The sequence below is a fragment of the Capsicum annuum genome, chromosome 3, assembly GCF_002878395.1.
Source record: "Capsicum annuum cultivar UCD-10X-F1 chromosome 3, UCD10Xv1.1, whole genome shotgun sequence".
Lineage (NCBI taxonomy): Eukaryota > Viridiplantae > Streptophyta > Magnoliopsida > Solanales > Solanaceae > Capsicum > Capsicum annuum.
In genome coordinates this window covers 267,436,297-267,453,471 of record NC_061113.1, presented here as the reverse complement: position 1 = coordinate 267,453,471, position 17,175 = coordinate 267,436,297, and the positions used below count along the sequence as shown (strand labels likewise).

At 34.6% G+C, this 17,175-nt stretch overlaps 1 protein-coding gene across 1 annotated transcript; it reads right to left on the bottom strand.

The window, feature by feature from the left end:
- Positions 1-897: 897 nt before the first annotated feature.
- LOC107864720 (histidine-containing phosphotransfer protein 4-like) lies at positions 898-7,978 on the bottom strand. The gene is made up of 6 exons (XM_047410137.1): positions 7,867-7,978; positions 7,207-7,337; positions 7,027-7,095; positions 5,796-5,867; positions 1,508-1,580; positions 898-1,407 (listed from the first exon to the last, which is right to left on the bottom strand). Exons 1-6 carry the CDS (start codon positions 7,933-7,935, stop codon positions 1,363-1,365), a joined length of 459 nt encoding a protein of 152 aa, XP_047266093.1. The 5' UTR covers positions 7,936-7,978; the 3' UTR covers positions 898-1,362.
- Positions 7,979-17,175: the final 9,197 nt, after the last annotated feature.

The window sequence follows — 17,175 nt, the reverse complement described above, 5'->3', positions numbered from 1 at the left end:
ACTCATTTGAGTTTGTAATGTAAACACTTCTACTTATTTTTTTATTATCTAAATCCTTTAACCCATTAAAACATAATATTTTAAACTATTTTGAATATTGACCAGACATATGTGACTTAAATTATTGAGCTGAAAAAATATGTTTTTACGAGCGTTTTTAAGCGAGTAAAATTAATATTTTTTATTTAAAAAATTAAAGTAGATTTAAAAAAGGGGCAAAAAATAAAAAGAATCTTAAAATTCTCTTCTTCATAGACCCCTCCTCCTCCCTCGTCCCCCAATCCTCACCCAGACCACCACCACCACATCCAGCCAACTATTCTCCCCAACCCCCACCAAGCATTTTGCGATTATGTTGTTAGGGGCCGGTCACTAACGTAGTTGAAGTAGTGATTTTTTATTGTGGTTCTCAATGGAGGGACGGATACCAGTGATTTTTCGACGAAGAAAAAGAAAGAAAAGACTGACTGGGGTCGTCGGTGGGACCAGTTAGCCGGTTGTGTTTTTCAGGAAGTCAAGAGCGATGTTTAGGTTGTTTTTAATCGGAGATGGAGGAAGTTTTAGGTTGTTGTTTCTGGTGTTCAAGGGGTGAAGTTAATGGAGGTGGAGGTTGTAGTCGTTTGGGTGAGATCGATGAAGTTAATGGAGGCGGAGGTAGAGCTGAGGTCACATAAAAGATTTCAATGTCTTTTTTTAGAAAAAGAGATTGATGTTGCTCTTCATCGTTTCTCTGTGTGTTACGACCAAAAATTGAGGTTGACGATGGTGGAAAAAGATGAGAGAGAGAGGGTGCGTGGGTTGGGGGGGGGGGGGGGGCGGCGAGTTTCTTTTGTTTTTCTTTTTTAAAAAATATTATTTATATTTATATGTATTCTCAATATATAATTTCTTATTTGTCATTTAAAAAATGACGTGGCATGCACTGCACAGTTGATTGTATTACACTCATATTAATTGGATGAGAAAAATATTTAAAATATGATAAAAAGATAAATAGAAATATTTACATTACAAACTCAAACAAATACAAGGATTAATCTGATCTAAAGAACTTGCTATATTTCTCTCTCCTTTTCATTATTTATCAGTTGAAATAGCAACATACAAAGCTAAAAATGAAACTCAATGAGAGGGGAATAAATTAAAGATGTGAAGAAAGCCTTCATATATTTCTTAGAGTGCCACTAAAACTCTAATGCTAATACAAATCCTTCCCTTAGTTATTATGTTTAAGAAGGAAAAAGGGAATTGCGCATGTTGTAATTAGCATCTTTTGACGAGCCCCTGTTCTATGTATAGCAGAAGTTCTATTTTACTGGACCATTTATTTTTTACTTTACATTGTATTTCTAGTTAACAGAGTTACTTTGGGTGACTTGTCTCAGTTGGTCCAACTTGTCTTGCATACTGCATAAAGTAACAAATTTCGTCACAGTCATTTAATTATGTAACACTAGTTAATTGTAATTAACATAAATAATTAAGCAAATATTATATATGCCATCACCTGAAAATAAATTTCTAGTTTTCTTTGGAGTGTTGTATATTCTCCCTTTAATTGCTGAAAAGTTCTCTTGCATCTGTTTCAATTCATGAAGAAAAATAATATACGAAATAAAATCACACATGGTTATTAATAATGTCCGTACATTGCATGAGTATACATACTAGTAACTAAGAACAAGAAAAGTCAATCCAAAGTCCAAATTAATATAATGAACATGAAATGCATCAGTTAATTCTTCCAGATAGACAACTCATCTAAAATAAAGCATACTTAAAGATATTTTTGAGCAACAAAAACTGACGCTAACAATTTGTTCCTTAATAGTTTCGAATATTTGATGAAAAGCTTAGCAGTAACTAGGAGATGGAATTAATATCGTTTCATATTTCACAAAATTACATTAGACCGAGAATCAAGTGGGGCGGTTTGACGCCAGTGAATGCGTGGGAGATAGGGGAGAGGTTGGCGGGAATGGGGGTGTGGGAGTGTAGGGGGGATGTGGATAATATGTGGGACAGGGCGGCAACGTGCATCAGGGAGAATGCAAGGGAGGTGTTGGGTGTTTCTAGGGGCCAGGCCGGGCATCATCGGGGGGATTGGTGGTGGAATGAAGAGGTGGGGAAGAAAGTGGAGACCAAGAAAGAGGCGTATGCTAAGTTGGTGGAAAGTAAGGACGAGGAAGAGAAGCGGGTAAACAGGAAAGAGTACAAGCTAGCGAGGAAGGAGGCGAAGTCAGCGGTCACGGCAGCTAAGACGGCCGCTTTTGAGAGCTTGTATGCAGGGTTACAGGGGAAAGGAGGGGAGAAAAAGTTGTTCCGACTCGCTAAGGCTAGGGAGAGGAAGGGTCGTGACCTCGATCAGGTGAGGTGCATTAAGGGGGAGGACGGTAGAGTGTTGGTGGAGGACGGCCACATAAAGAAGAGATGGCAGTCGTACTTCCATAGGCTCTTGAATGACGAGGGGGACAGAGCTATTGTGTTAGGGGAACTGGAGCACTCAGGGGAGTGTCGGGATTTTAGCTATTGTAGACGTTTTAAGGTAGACGAGGTTAGACAGGCAGTCCGCAGGATGCGAAGGGGTAGGGCGACGGGGCCGGATGAGATACCGGTGGAGTTTTGGAAGTTCGTTGGAGAGGCTGGTGTAAGGTGGTTGACTGCATTGTTCAATGAGATTTTCAGGACAGCAAAGATGCCCGAGGCGTGGAGGTGGAGTACCATGATCCCTCTCTATAAGAATAAGGGGGACATTCAGTGTTGCAATAACTATAGGGGGATTAAGCTACTGAGTCACTCTATGAAGATCTGGGAGAGAGTGGTCGAGGTGAGGCTGAGACGGTTAGTGTCTATTTCGGAAAACCAGTTCGGATTTATGCCCGGCCGCTCGACGACGGAGGCAATCCACCTGGTACGGAGGTTGGTGGAGCAGTATAGGGAGAGGAAGAAGGATCTGCACATGGTGTTCATCGACCTGGAAAAGGCGTACGACAAAGTCCCCAGGGAAGTGCTTTGGAGATGCTTGGAGGTGAGTGGAGTACCGCAGACATATATCAGAGTAATTAAGGATATGTATGAGGGAGCGAAAACCCAGGTGAGGACGGCGGGGGGAGACTCAGAGCATTTCACTGTCCTGACAGGATTGCATCAGGGATCTACGCTTAGCCCTTTTTTGTTTGCGTTAGTAATGGATGTGTTGACGCGGCGTATCCAAGGGGAGGTGCCGTGGTGTATGCTTTTTGCAGATGATGTAGTCCTGATAGATGAGACTCGAGGGGGTGTGAATGACAAATTAGAGTTGTGGAGGCAAACTCTGGAGTCTAAAGGGTTCAGGGTGAGCAGAACCAAGACAGAGTATGTGGAATGTAAGTTTAATGACGTGAGGCGGGAGAATGAGGTAGTAGTGAGGCTAGAAGCACAGGAGGTAGGGAAGAGGGATAAGTTCAAGTATCTCGGGTCCGTGATCCAGAGTAACGGTGAGATTGACGAGGATGTCTCGCACCGTATTGGGGCGGGATGGATGAAGTGGAAACTGGCATTGGGGGTGCTGTGTGATAAGAAGGTGCCGCCCAAGCTTAAAGGCAAATTCTATAGGGTGGTAGTCCGTCCGACCTTGCTGTATGGAGCGGAGTGTTGGCCAGTTAAGAACTCCCACATCCAAAGAATGAAGGTGGCAGAAATGCGGATGTTGCGCTGGATGTGTGGACTGACCCGAGGGGACAGAGTTCGGAATGAGACTATCCGGGAGAAGGTTGGTGTGACTTCAGTGGAGTGTAAGATGCGGGAAGCACGATTGAGATGGTTCGGACACGTGAAGAGGAGGGGCATGGATGCCCCGGTCCGTAGGTGTGAGAGGCTAGCGTTGGATGGTTTTAGACGGGGTAGGGGTAGACCGAAGAAGTACTGGGGTGAGGTGATTAGGCGGGACATGGAACAGTTACAGCTCACCGAGGACATGACCCTAGATAGGAAGGTTTGGAAGATGCGAATTACGGCAGAGGATTAGGGCCAGTTCGGGTCGCTAGTGTAGGGAATTAATTGGTGGGGGCGTATTCCTGTTATGATTCCGTATTCAATGCTCCGTGTTCCATGTTTATTACGAATATGTGTGCTTTCCTCTGCTTTATATTCCTGCATTCCTGCTTGACTCTGTTTTATATTCCTTATGGGTGCCGTATCTATGTTATGTCATCTGCTTCTGTGCTGTACTATGTGTTTGTGTGATATCTCGTGACTTGAGCCGAGGGTCTTTCGGAAACAGCCTTTCTACTTCATCAGAGGTAGAGGTATGGACTGCGTACATCTTACCCCCTAGACCCCACGAAATGGGAATACACTGGGTTTGTTGTTGTTGTTGTTACATTAGTGTAATATATTAAACATGACTAGTATACAATTTTGTGATGCATGGATGTATGAATAGTTATGATTCGTTTTGTCCCGACATAAAAGTCAACAAGTACAAAACCATATTAAAGTAAATTCTAGATAAGCCAGTAGCATGTTCGAGCATCTTGCAATGCATGGATTACCACAAGTTCCAGAGGATTATTTTTGGGGATATATATATATATATATATAATATAAATAAAAAGTAAGAACATGCAGTGGGGATAAAATATACTTCTAGAGACTTCATCTCATAGTTTTTGATCTTGAAGATTTGCTTGTGGTCGGAGCTTAAAAATTCAAGAATACACATTTTCAGGGTCATTTGGTGTAATTTTCTAGTACCACACGACCCAAATTAAGACTTCCAACTTTTGTGTGCCTACGTGCTTCTCTCCCTCTCATAGTAATCAGTACTTTTTACCTCTACCATTTTAAAAAAATTATAAATTATATATTATTATAGAGTTTGAATTTTACAGTAACTTCATAATAATGTTCTGGCCATATCTAAATATTCATTGTCAATGACGGAGCCAGAATTAATATTAAAGGGTTCAAAAATTGAAAAAATGAACATACGAACGAGTCGAAGAGAGTTCAACCTATACTATATATACATAAAAAATTATTTTAATCATATCTAAATAATACTTATTATTTTTCACCGAAGTGGACCCCGACAGCAAAAATGGCTCCGCCCCGCCCATTGTTACGGAACTTATTAAATTAGTCATCTAAAAAACTATTCAGATAAGGCATTTGATAATAACATGTTACAAAATAGTAAATTATTAGTTAAGTATACGTGCTTTGCATATTTATCACGTTAATTATAATCTTTGAATATAAAAAGAACACATTTATGTGGTTTTGACATATTTTTTTAAAACTACAATAACAAGTGTTCATTAACCGATGGAATAATTATTTCTCTTCTTATAATATGATGAGTATTGGATAGTATTCAGTTGTAAATCTAGTTTTTATCGTTGAATAGAAAAGTCTTGTAAAAAGAATATTATTTAGTTTGAATTTTTAATTTGAGAAAATAGTTCTTCTTATCATAAATTTTAGAACTCCTTAAATATATTTATTACCATATATTTTTTCTTACCCAATAATTTAGAACTCTTCAATTTTAAAATATATTACTCTCTTACCAAAATATTTTAGAACTCCTTAATTTTAAATATTATTAAAATAAATAGTAGACAATTTTGTCTATTGTAGAGTCTTTTAATGAAGGGCAAAAAGTTTAAATTACTTTTCTAAGGGTCTTCACATTTATAATATATTATAGATATAGATTATAGATATAGATGTTGATAGTGTAGAAAATCAAATCATTATACTATTAGTGTGTGTATATATAAGTGAAGATCCAAGTGAAGAATGAAGATTACCCTTCCACATTTCGTGCTCTGCAGTATTCCATGAACTGTGTACATTCAGTTTTAACCTTCTTGGCTCCAATGCTGCATACAATTAGTTAGAAAATTAAAAAAAAAAACGTTACTTGTATTAGTTAACTAGATGGTGGCGAGTTCGTGCAAGCACGGACCCAATAAAAAAATGAGTTAGTAAAATAGATAATTATAATTCAATTATAATTTTTTAAAATTATAACTTAGTTTATTCAAATAACATTTGTTATAGGCTAATGGATGAGACTTAGCTTAATTGGTGAGTTCCCAATCTTCTAGAGATAAAAGAAAGGTTCAAATTTCATTAGTAGTCTTTTTATCTTATTCACTGATTGTCTTCAAATTTAATAAAAAATATTTTTTTACAAAATAATAAACTTATTATCTGAATTTAATGTACTAAACTATTTGCAATTACCTCTTATCTCCATTTTTAGGAGAATTCTTCAACTATAAATAAAAAGCAAGAAGGTTAATACTTAATTAATGTGGTTAATTTTTGAAAAATAGTTGGATAATTTAAATATGGTGGTAACTTACTACACCCCCTGTTCTGAAATAATTTTCATGTTTCATTTGTCAAAAATTAAGTTGATTAACTTTTAGAATTGAATTGAATTAGATTAATTTGATTTAAAGGTAAAATATAGATATTTGAATTACACGAAAAGTATTATAAGTTGCACTTCTTCTCATATCACCATAGTGAAAAAATACATCATAAAATGTTAATCAAAATATATTTTAAGTATTTTAAATTATCGATTATTATGAACTAACGTACTTTGAACGTAGTTCTCAAATGTGTAATATTTTTTTGGAAAAACTAAAATTTCATGTCCAAAAAATTGAGAGAGCTAGCTTTATAAAATAGGACATAAACTCATGTATTAATGATGGGTTACCAACTACTCCCACTGTGCATATTATGTATCCATTATATCGAGATAGAATTGAGTGTATTAAGAAGAGTGAAAGAGCAAACTATTAAAAATACTACTTTTATTCAAGATTTCTTAAGGAGTGCGTAAAAAAATAAACAAATAATAAGGAATGGAGAATTGATGATTGTGAATAAATAATTTTGTTGGCGTTTGTTAATATTATACTAAAAGAGAATAGCAAAGTATTTACTTGAATGACGAGAATGTAGTAGAAAAGAAATTTTGATCAATAAACGGGGTTACTAAACTGTATTCCTATTACTAACCTTGAACTACTGCCTTTGAATTGGTACATATAGTTGTCAAGCTTTGCAAAATCAATAGGATGGTTTTCCCTACAAGAAACATCCAACAAATAATTATTTAGATCATCATTAATCAGTGTAATAAATACTCCATAAGATTTGAAATATTAAGACATGATGAGATAAAAGGAAAAAACTCACAATGACTGGTCAATGGCATGTATTAAACGAGCAGAATCTTCATAAAACAAAGAAACAACTTCCTCAACGAAGTTAGGAGTAGCATCATCTTGTAGCTCTTCCAACTCAATAAATTGCTCATCAACATATCCCTGCACCCATGCACCCACCTGATTCCAATTATAACCTAGCTACTAACTTATTAAAATTGTCGTACTTTGAATAGCTTTCAAGGATAAAATTAACCTTTCCTTTTTGGTTTTGAAGCAACGGTTAGCTATTAGGAAGAGTATTTTTGAACCAAAACATAAGGATGAGGATATTTTTGAGAAAAAAAAATGCAACAAAGGGTAAATTGATCTATTTTGATTAGTTCAATGATATTTTTGCGATGCACACAACAACTAGCTATCAATTAAGGAAAGAATTTTTTCGGCTATTGAAAGATTCAATAACGTTGTGGAAATTATATGAGGAACACATAGGGATTTAGTATTTGGAGTTTTATGGTCCCAAATTTGCGGAAACCATTTAAATCATTTTAATTATCTCAATCCCCAATTAAATATTTGTATGTTTACACTTTACACATACACTATTGTGTAGATCCGCTCCACCCTAATAATAATAATAATAAATTAGTAATAATTAGGGTAGAAAGGAAAAGAAAGAGTTGACCACCTGATCGAAAAGGGATTGCCTAAGGTTGGCAACTTGCCGACGCAAGTGATGAATTTTATTTGTTTCCATATATATATATATATATATAGGATGAGTGATGTGAAGAGGAATTAGTAAATAGAGTGATTCAAAGATAATACTCCGAGTAGGAAGTATGGTGAGTATTGACAAGGTTTATGGGAAATGGTAATACCCAAATGGTGGTTTATATAGGACCCGAAAAGGAACCCTAGGGCAGACCCAGCGTACAAATTGTCGGTTTACGATCTAACTTTTCTTTTTTCTTCTCATATATATATACTAGATACTGTAGCCCGTGAACATATCATTGTAATTTATAATATTTTTTATGTAATTTAGTAATTTACGTTACGTGTTTTATCCCAATTTTAAAATTTAGTGAGTCCGTCAATTTTTTTTAAAAATATTTTAAGTTGTTAATCTTTGTGATTTTAGTATCTTTTAATGTAATTTCAAATAATTTATGTTACTTGTTTTATCGTAACTTATCTGACACTATCAGAATTTCAAAAGTCAATCATATTTTTTTCTATATGTTTTTAAAATATTATAAGATGTTAATAGTTATGACTTATAATTATTTTTTTGCATAATTTTTAAATATATAATATTTTATCAAAATAAAGTAAATAAATTAAAATAAACAAAGTACTAAATTCTTAAAACATGTTAAATTCGAAAACATCATTTGGATCAACAAATTACTAAATTAAAACAATAAAACATGCAAATTATAAAATGTCAAAACTATCCCAAATTTACGTGACACAAATATAATTTAGATAATCAATCAGATTTTTAATATGTTTTAAATATTTTAAATTGTTAGCTATTGTAATTTATAATATTTTTTATGTAATTTCAAATAATATATGTTACTCTCCTTATCCAAATTTTTGTGGCATTAATATTCAATTATATTCTTGAAATAATTTAAGTTTTTAATTATTATGATTTATAATATTTTTTCTTCTATTCCAATTTAAGTAGCACTGAAATAAATTTCAGAGTCAACCAAATTTTATGATTGAAACAACGAAGTGGATATATCCCAAATGACTTATAGTACCTAATTAGAAGTGATATAGCAAAATTACTATGAAAAAATATTTGTGAAAAAAATTTAAATGAGTCTCATATAAGATGTCATGTTAATTTAAAACATCAAGAATTAATTTATCATTTTACGTCAATTTTATTTTTATTAAAAATTATTAAAATTTTAATACCTAAATTACTTATAATAATTAATTAGGGGTGATATAGTAAAATTACGCAAGCTCTCTCCAAACGTCATATAAATATCTCACCTACCCATTTCTTACGCTTAATGCTCCTCAAAGAGTGCCTAAAATTAAGGAACCTCAATCAAGCGGTTTTTAAATTTTGAATTTTACAAACGTGTTCTTCTCAAATTACTCAACATCAATCTTTCAACAAAAAGGAACCACAATGTAACAACCTAAAAATTTGATAAAATATGTGTAATTTATGATTTTGTGTGATTTGACTATTTTACCCCTACCCATAGTTGCATTATGGTATTTCTAGGGTGTGGGAGAGACTGGCATGATTTCCAATGCATTTTGGTATCATTTATGCGATATTGTGATTTTTGATGGCTTCGAGAGCCTTATTTTGGACTTATGTGATATATTTTGATCTGAATGACGGATGGCTGAACGTACTGCACCAGCATCTCCAACATATCGATTTTAAGCTAGGTATACCTTTGGTTCGGGTCCCGGTGCACCCGAACTCATTTCGACCTATTGATCAGAAAGTTGAAAAATTTAAAATATGGGTGTGGGATCCACATTTGGTTGAAACGATCTCGGATGAAAAATTTGACTTCGCCAGCAGATCCAGAACGTCAATTTTGGAGTGATGACATGTTTGGTGTAATTTTATGGCTTTTAAATCTCATTTCGACCCTCGGTTTGAAAAATTGCGATTTCGAATTTCGGAGGTCAACTTTTTGTAAACGATGTTTTTTAGAAAATACGACTTCCCCAACACGTTCGGAACGTCGAATTTAGTGTGGTTACAAGTTCGTTTGTGTATATCGGACTCCAAACGAATCTTAGACGCCCCGTCAAAGTCCGAATTGGACTTAAAGAAAAACAACAACTTTTTCTTGTTTGCTGGTGCAGATTTTTCTGCACCATTAAATCAGTTTTTGAGCCCATTTTTGCTCATTTTTTCATCCTGCCCCTCTTGGGAGTTAAATCCTAAAATAGTGCGGAAGCTTAAAAATAAAGTCTGTGGAGCTTGGGAAGCTAGATTATTACCTATTTCTTGATTCTATTACGGATTTAAGCTAAAAATTCACTTTTTTCTTAGTAATTTCTTGATTAATTTCTCAAAACCCAAAAATCTTAGGGCTTGATTTTATACCTCAATTTCACTTTTTCACTTGAATAATATTTTTATCTTATAATTACTAGTTTTTCATCAATTTAACCTTCAAAACAACTCTGATTCTTGATTTTAACCCGAAGTTCAAAGATTTTACCCGGTAAAGCTTAAAAATAACTTTGATTTGAACCTCGTTTTTTACTCGATTTAACTTGGGTTTTCAGTTGTAGGTTCCTAAAAATATGAAAAACATGTTTTTGAAGTAAAGTTCTAATTTTGCTCTTCTTTTTCGAAAATTCATTTTGGGAGTCCGTTTTGACCCCAAACCAAAAGTAGTCAATATGGGTGTTGCTGTTTTTTTTACGCGTAGATTTCATATTTGATGTTTTTAGTGGAGTTCGAGATTGTTCATGAAAAGTAATGTTGTGGGTTCGAAGTGTAGCGGACCGATTTCGACTTTTGAGGAAGGTTATGGCTCAACTCTTTCAGATTGTGATGAGTAGTAAATAATGATACAAAATGCATGTTAAGGGTGGGAACTAATCATGAAAAATGGCTATTTATGTGTTGTGCCTGTGCGGGGGCCTATATGTGATGTAATTATCGAAATTGAGTTATTATGTTATATGTGTGACCATGTGGGATCCTATTTGATATTAATAGCCTTGAATATATGTGAATAATTGTATTGTGTTGTTAAGATGCTTAATATGGTACAATTAGTGTATAGTGATTATATACATACTTTATAGGCATATGGGACATGTGAAAATTCGTGGATGAAACTGAAATAATGAGTGAATATTGGTTCACATGGTTGTGGAAATATATCATTATAGTTGGTTGTGAAAATATATCATGTGGTTGGTTGTGAAAATATATCATTGTTGTTGATCGTAAAAATATATCATGTGGTTGGTTACGAAAATATATCATGTGGATGGTTGTGAAAATACTCATTGTGATAGGGTGTGAGCATTATATCCTTATAGCATACTCATTCATGAAACATTGGTACCACCGTGGCAACATCTGAGACACACCGACAACACCTTTTAAAACTCTCCCCGAGGGATGTGCCGGGGAGGAGATATTGTAATACCTTATAAAACCCTTTTCGAGGGATGTATCGAAAAGGAGATATGAGATATGTGGATTGTATACGGGTTGATGAACCCCCCATGGATCCTGTGTTGGGAGGCTTGCCTCCGTAGGTATATACGGGGATTGTGCGACGACCTCGTGCATCACCATCATCATATAAATTGCACTTACTTTATTATGTTTTTATTGTGTTGTATTGCCATATTGACTTGTCATCTATGTAATTGTCTTATCTTCTTTTACTTGTATTTGTTGATTTTGTATTTGCATGTTCCCCTTGTTCTACTTATATGTGATATAATACATACTTGTGTTCTATCTTGGTGTGATGTTATAATATATGTGATATATATTAGAACTGTTAGTGCAAGCGGTGTGGGCTACCATTGTGGGACATTTTCTGATTGCAGGTAGCGTGCCCTTAGTGTATATTTTGTATGCTTTATTTACTACTTTGCTTGGTCGGCCTATGATACCTACTGAGTACAAGTGGACCATACCCATGTTTACCGCACTCTTTCGGTGCAGGTCCTAGCTTGACTGTGCCTTAGCTTGCTTGACTCGGGCGATTGTTGGAGTTTCCAAGGTAGCAGTTGGACTTCATGCGTTCGAAGTTCACCTCTATCTTTTGGAGCTTCCAAGGTAGCGGTTGGACTTCATGCGTCTGAAGTTCACCTCTATCTTTTTAATAGTAGTTATGTCTTTATTAGTATTCGAAGACAAATATTATTCCTTTGTGGTTATTTTTCTGATGTATTTGACTCTTGGATTGTATTAGTAGTTCTTACACTATTGACACCTGGTTTTGGGCATGATTGGAGTTTTGGATAAGTTCTTTCCGTATTGTTATGATTACTTATATGGTTCGACTTCGTTCTAGAAGCCTTACCTTGGGATGTTTCTGTCTTTTCCTCTTTTTGTATCAGTTTGGGTGATAGGCTTACTTGTTAAGGTACGCCGCGACAAGTGCCATCATGACCCTCGTTTTTGGGTCGTGACACTCAACCACCACAGCCTCAGTCATCACGTTGCCGGCCTTTCTCTTCCGACGACCAATGAAGGCTTTAACGGTGACCACTGCTCCACCATTGCCAGACCATCACCTCAACCCACCACCTTTTCTCCCGTCAATATCACGTCGCTGACCCGTGCTTTGTCCAAGGCTGATCCTAACAACTGCAAAAATATAAAGAAGTGATGTTCTACGTACAGGTGAAACATCGAGTGGCCGGAGAGAGGTCCACGACGGCCACCAGTCAGCCGCTTCATCTTCCCTCTTTTCCTCAATAAAACATTTAGTAAAACCCCAAAAGTTTCTCTCACCCAACGAGCTTCGAAAATACTTTGATGATTTGAGCATTGACGAAATTCTAATGCCGAGTCAAAGACAAGAGAAGTTTTAACGCTGAGTCAAATACTTCAAAATCACGTATCAAAATAAGTTGCTATTTCAATCCATATATATGAGTGGTTAAAACAGTGAAGGCATTTTGTACCCTAATGCTTGAACTTCTTCGCATAACTTACTTTAGACCCTAAACTACAAGGACAATTGTATACCCCCTTAATAACTTTCAAGCGAATTTTATATCACCTCAACAACTAATGTGGCAAATTTCACAGATTTCAGCGTGTAAATGACCAAAAAAAGGTGGAATCCGCTTTAAATTTTACAATTTCTTTTCTTGTTTCTTCCTCTCACCCGCCCACCCCTTCTCTTCTTCTTTCTCACACCCCACCACCCCTTTTCTTCTCCTTCCTCACACCCCACCGCCCCTTCTCTTCCCGTCCTCTATTTTTTTTTTATTTCTTTCACTTCTCCCCATCAACCATCTCCAATCATATACATAACAAGTATTTTTAAGAATCAAAATTTCAACATTACTTCTTTTCTTCTACTCTTACCCATCAACCACCTTCAATTAAATACATAGAAAAATATTTGCAAGAATCAAAATTATAATGATTATTTTTTGGCACTCCTATCCATCATCTTCAATTAAATATATAGCAAAATACTTTCAAGAATCAAAATTTCAACAATTTGATCCAAAATAAAAAATAATGAACCTCAAAAAATGATTAAGTCCAAATTTTAAAAGAAAGGGTGGAGTGGTGTAGAGACGAAAGATGGAGTTTACAGATGAATATAAAAAGGGGAAGGGAGAGTGAGTTACAAATGAAAAATAGGGGTGGGGCGGCGAGTTTGGAGATGACACAAGAAAAACACTTTAACTTATGAAACAAATACTCTATGATTGAAACTTGAAATGGACTCCAATAATTATATATGGAGAATTGATTTGGCTCCACACTCAAGTTTCTCCACATATCATAGTTATGTATAGGACTCTATTGGATCTGCTGAATTGTGTTATTTCAACCTATATACTTAGCACACTTATATATATGGAGGAATGTTAGCCATTGCTCATTTGTATTATCAGTATTGAAAATTTTTGTTTAAGTTTTGTTGCATATTAAAGACAGGAAATGAAATACACCGGAATGTTTCAACAGTATTGTAGTGTTCATCGTATTGAGAATTTTTTTTGAAGAAATAGAGCTTGAGAAAATAGCAATATTTTGATCGAAGATACAAAATCTGATGTTCTTTGACTGCCTTGATTTGATTATTTCAAAATTTTGAAATTCAAAGTTGTTACGGATTTTAAGGGATTTATCAATCCCGCATTAATAGATATGATGTTAATTGCGTTCTACATTAAAGAAAAATGTGTTCTATTTTAGGAACGGAACTCCCAACATGACCTTTTTCATTCCTAAAGCTTTGAATTCGAAATCTCGTAATAGACCTTTATAATTTGATCAACAGTACTGCAAAACATGTCGTTTTTGGATGCCTCATACTGATGTAACTCATGACAAATGAATCCAATAAGGAAGTGGACGGAGGAATATTGAAAAACAGTATTATTCCTTAAAGTGGCTAAATCTGGAAAAGTGAATTCATAAACGAGCCCAAAATTGGAGTAATTGAGAATGTATCATTATAGCTTTATTCCCTAAATTTCTTTTCTCTAGAAAGATATTTTAGGATTTGTTGTATCATCACATCTCATGCACCCATTTGTTAATTAGAGTTGTGAAGATATAAAGTATCATTGAAGTTGTTTAGAAATTACTAAAATGATTTTTTAATTTCGTGGACATTCTATTATCCTCGAATAATTATAAATTGATATTATTATATTATTTTTTGATTATTTGACATAAAAAATGCATACACTAGCGTTAGGAACTAAAAAATTAATTAGAATTTTTTTTTTTAAAAAATTATGAAATGTATTTTTCTATTTTTTAATGTATTTTTATTGTTCTTCGTAAGTCTTTCATACGTTGCCATCTATTCCTCATATCTTCCGGAAACCCTCACATCCATTTTCAATGTCACTGTATCTTTCACCATTTCCCAATCTTTTACCACTCCTTTTATCTCATATTATTTAACATGTTTGTTAAAAAAAAATAAAATTATCTCAGCTTTATTCTTAATAATTTAATGAAAGAATAATTAACTTCAATAATTAATGATAATATTTAATGTGAGTTTAATAAAGTTATATTAATGCATCTCTTATTAATTTCTCCTTAAAAATTATGTAAAAGACAAATATGCCAAGTAATATGAGACGAAGGGTTCAAATTCAGAATACGTTAATCGACTTCCTTCTGCCCCCACCCCCACCCGCACCCCCAAATAAAGGAAAAGAAAAGAAATATTGTTTAAATTTTAGATTCCCCTTCTGATGATACTATATATATTGATAAGAATAGTAGCCCTCGTTCAAAATTAAATAATACATTATTGGAGCATTTTTTCAAGATAAATAAATTGTACCAAGGGTCTCTATCTGTCTATCTCTGGAGAATTGTCCCAGCTTTTTGGTCAATCAATACAACTTTGCAGGAAGAATACGAACATATAAACTGAAGCATATAAAAATGCATTTTGCCAATACCAAAGTTAGCTTTTAAAGAGAGGGTATCCATTCTGCTGATCACCCTATCCAACAATTGTGAGGGTCACATTTCCCCACCCACCAAATAATAATGAAATAAACACACTCACGTACTGCATCTAGTTGGTTTTAGGAACATGTTCAATTTCCTAGTCCTTAAAATACTACTTAATAAATCTAGTATAGAAGAAATTTATCAAAAGCATAAGTAGTACTTAAATGAAAGTATATAAGTGAAAAAAATAAATTTTTAGTGGCAAAGCTAGTTACTTTGGATATTGCTTCTTAAGAAGTGCTTATTTGCTGAATTAAATAAACAAAAAGAACATGAAAAAAGATGCCGTTTCCGGAGGTCGAACCCGGGTGACAGGCAGGAATACTCACCACTATACTACAACAACCTTGGTGATAATGTAATTACTGTTTTTTATTTCACTACAACAAAACACATTATTTTTCCTTCACAACTATCAGTTCGCTGTAGGTGGCGAGCGAATTCGATAATTTTTGCTTTGCCATTGTATTTATGTTAAAAAAATTGTCAAATATATGTTGTTTATCTTGTAGATGAAGGAGATATAGAAAGTGTTTCGTCCTTGATTAATAAAATTCTACAATCAATAGTACTAAATATTAAATTACAAACTCAATCACCAAAACAAGTCATGAATTACTGATGGGTCTGACGAATTGTTGCACTCATAAATATTTGTCCAGGATTTATTTTCCTTGTTAATGGTGTAGAACTTACTTGGATCGCTAAAATATACTGAGGCATCCAATTCCCACTGTTTTCATTTCATTAACTGAAATCTAAGGATAGATGACTTTTGAATTACATAAATATGATGAACCCCGAATATTTATTTACAGTGACATCCAACAAATATAATAAGGCTTACTAAATAAAAACTCCTGCTCCCTAACATAGAAAATTGAACTGAGAAATTCAAAAGAGTAAAAGGTAGGTGTTAGAGTTATGACCCGAATTTTGGTTGATGGACCTTTATGTTTTTGGGCCTAGGACCTATGTGTAAGTACGTAATATATAAGTGTGATTTAGTGGGTTATTTTATTATTCAGAAAATTCAGTCTTCTCCACATATTGTACTCTCTTTCCATTATAGTGAAACCTCCTCTGCCTCTGCCTGTGGTTTTCCCCGCAAGGATTTTCACGTAAATTTGTGTGTTGTTATTGTTTTCTTTTACTTGTGGTTTGCTTATTCTGTCCGAATCCTAACAAACTGGTATCAGAGCTTGGTTAATTGTTTTCTCGGGGATGGCAACCATGAAGTATAATATTCCATTGTTGGATCGCAACACCAGATTTTTGTTATGGAAGGTTAAGATGCGGGTTGTGCTCGCGCAGATGGATTTGGACGATGCTCTATTACGGTTTGATAAGATGGCTCATCGTGGACGGACGAGGAAAAATGACGTAAGAATCAGAATTCTATCTCAGATCCACCTCCATTTATCCAATTAGATTCTACATGATGTTTTGAAGGAGACCATTGTCGCTGCGTTGTGGTTGAAACTGGAATCATTATGCATGACGAAAAGCCTAACAAGTAAGTTGCATCTCAAACAGAGACTTTATTCCCATCGTATGTCTGAAGGTGCGTCTTTGGAAGATCACCTACCTGTCTTTAGAGAAATCGTCTTTGATTTAGAGCTTCTGGAGGTTAAGAACGATGAGGAAGATTTAGGGTTAATTTTGTTGTGTTCGCTGCCTGCATCATACGCGACCTTTAGCGATATGATTTTATATAGTTGTGATACCCTAACTATTGATGAAGTCTATGATGCATTGTTCTCTAAGGAGAAGATGAAACATCTCGTG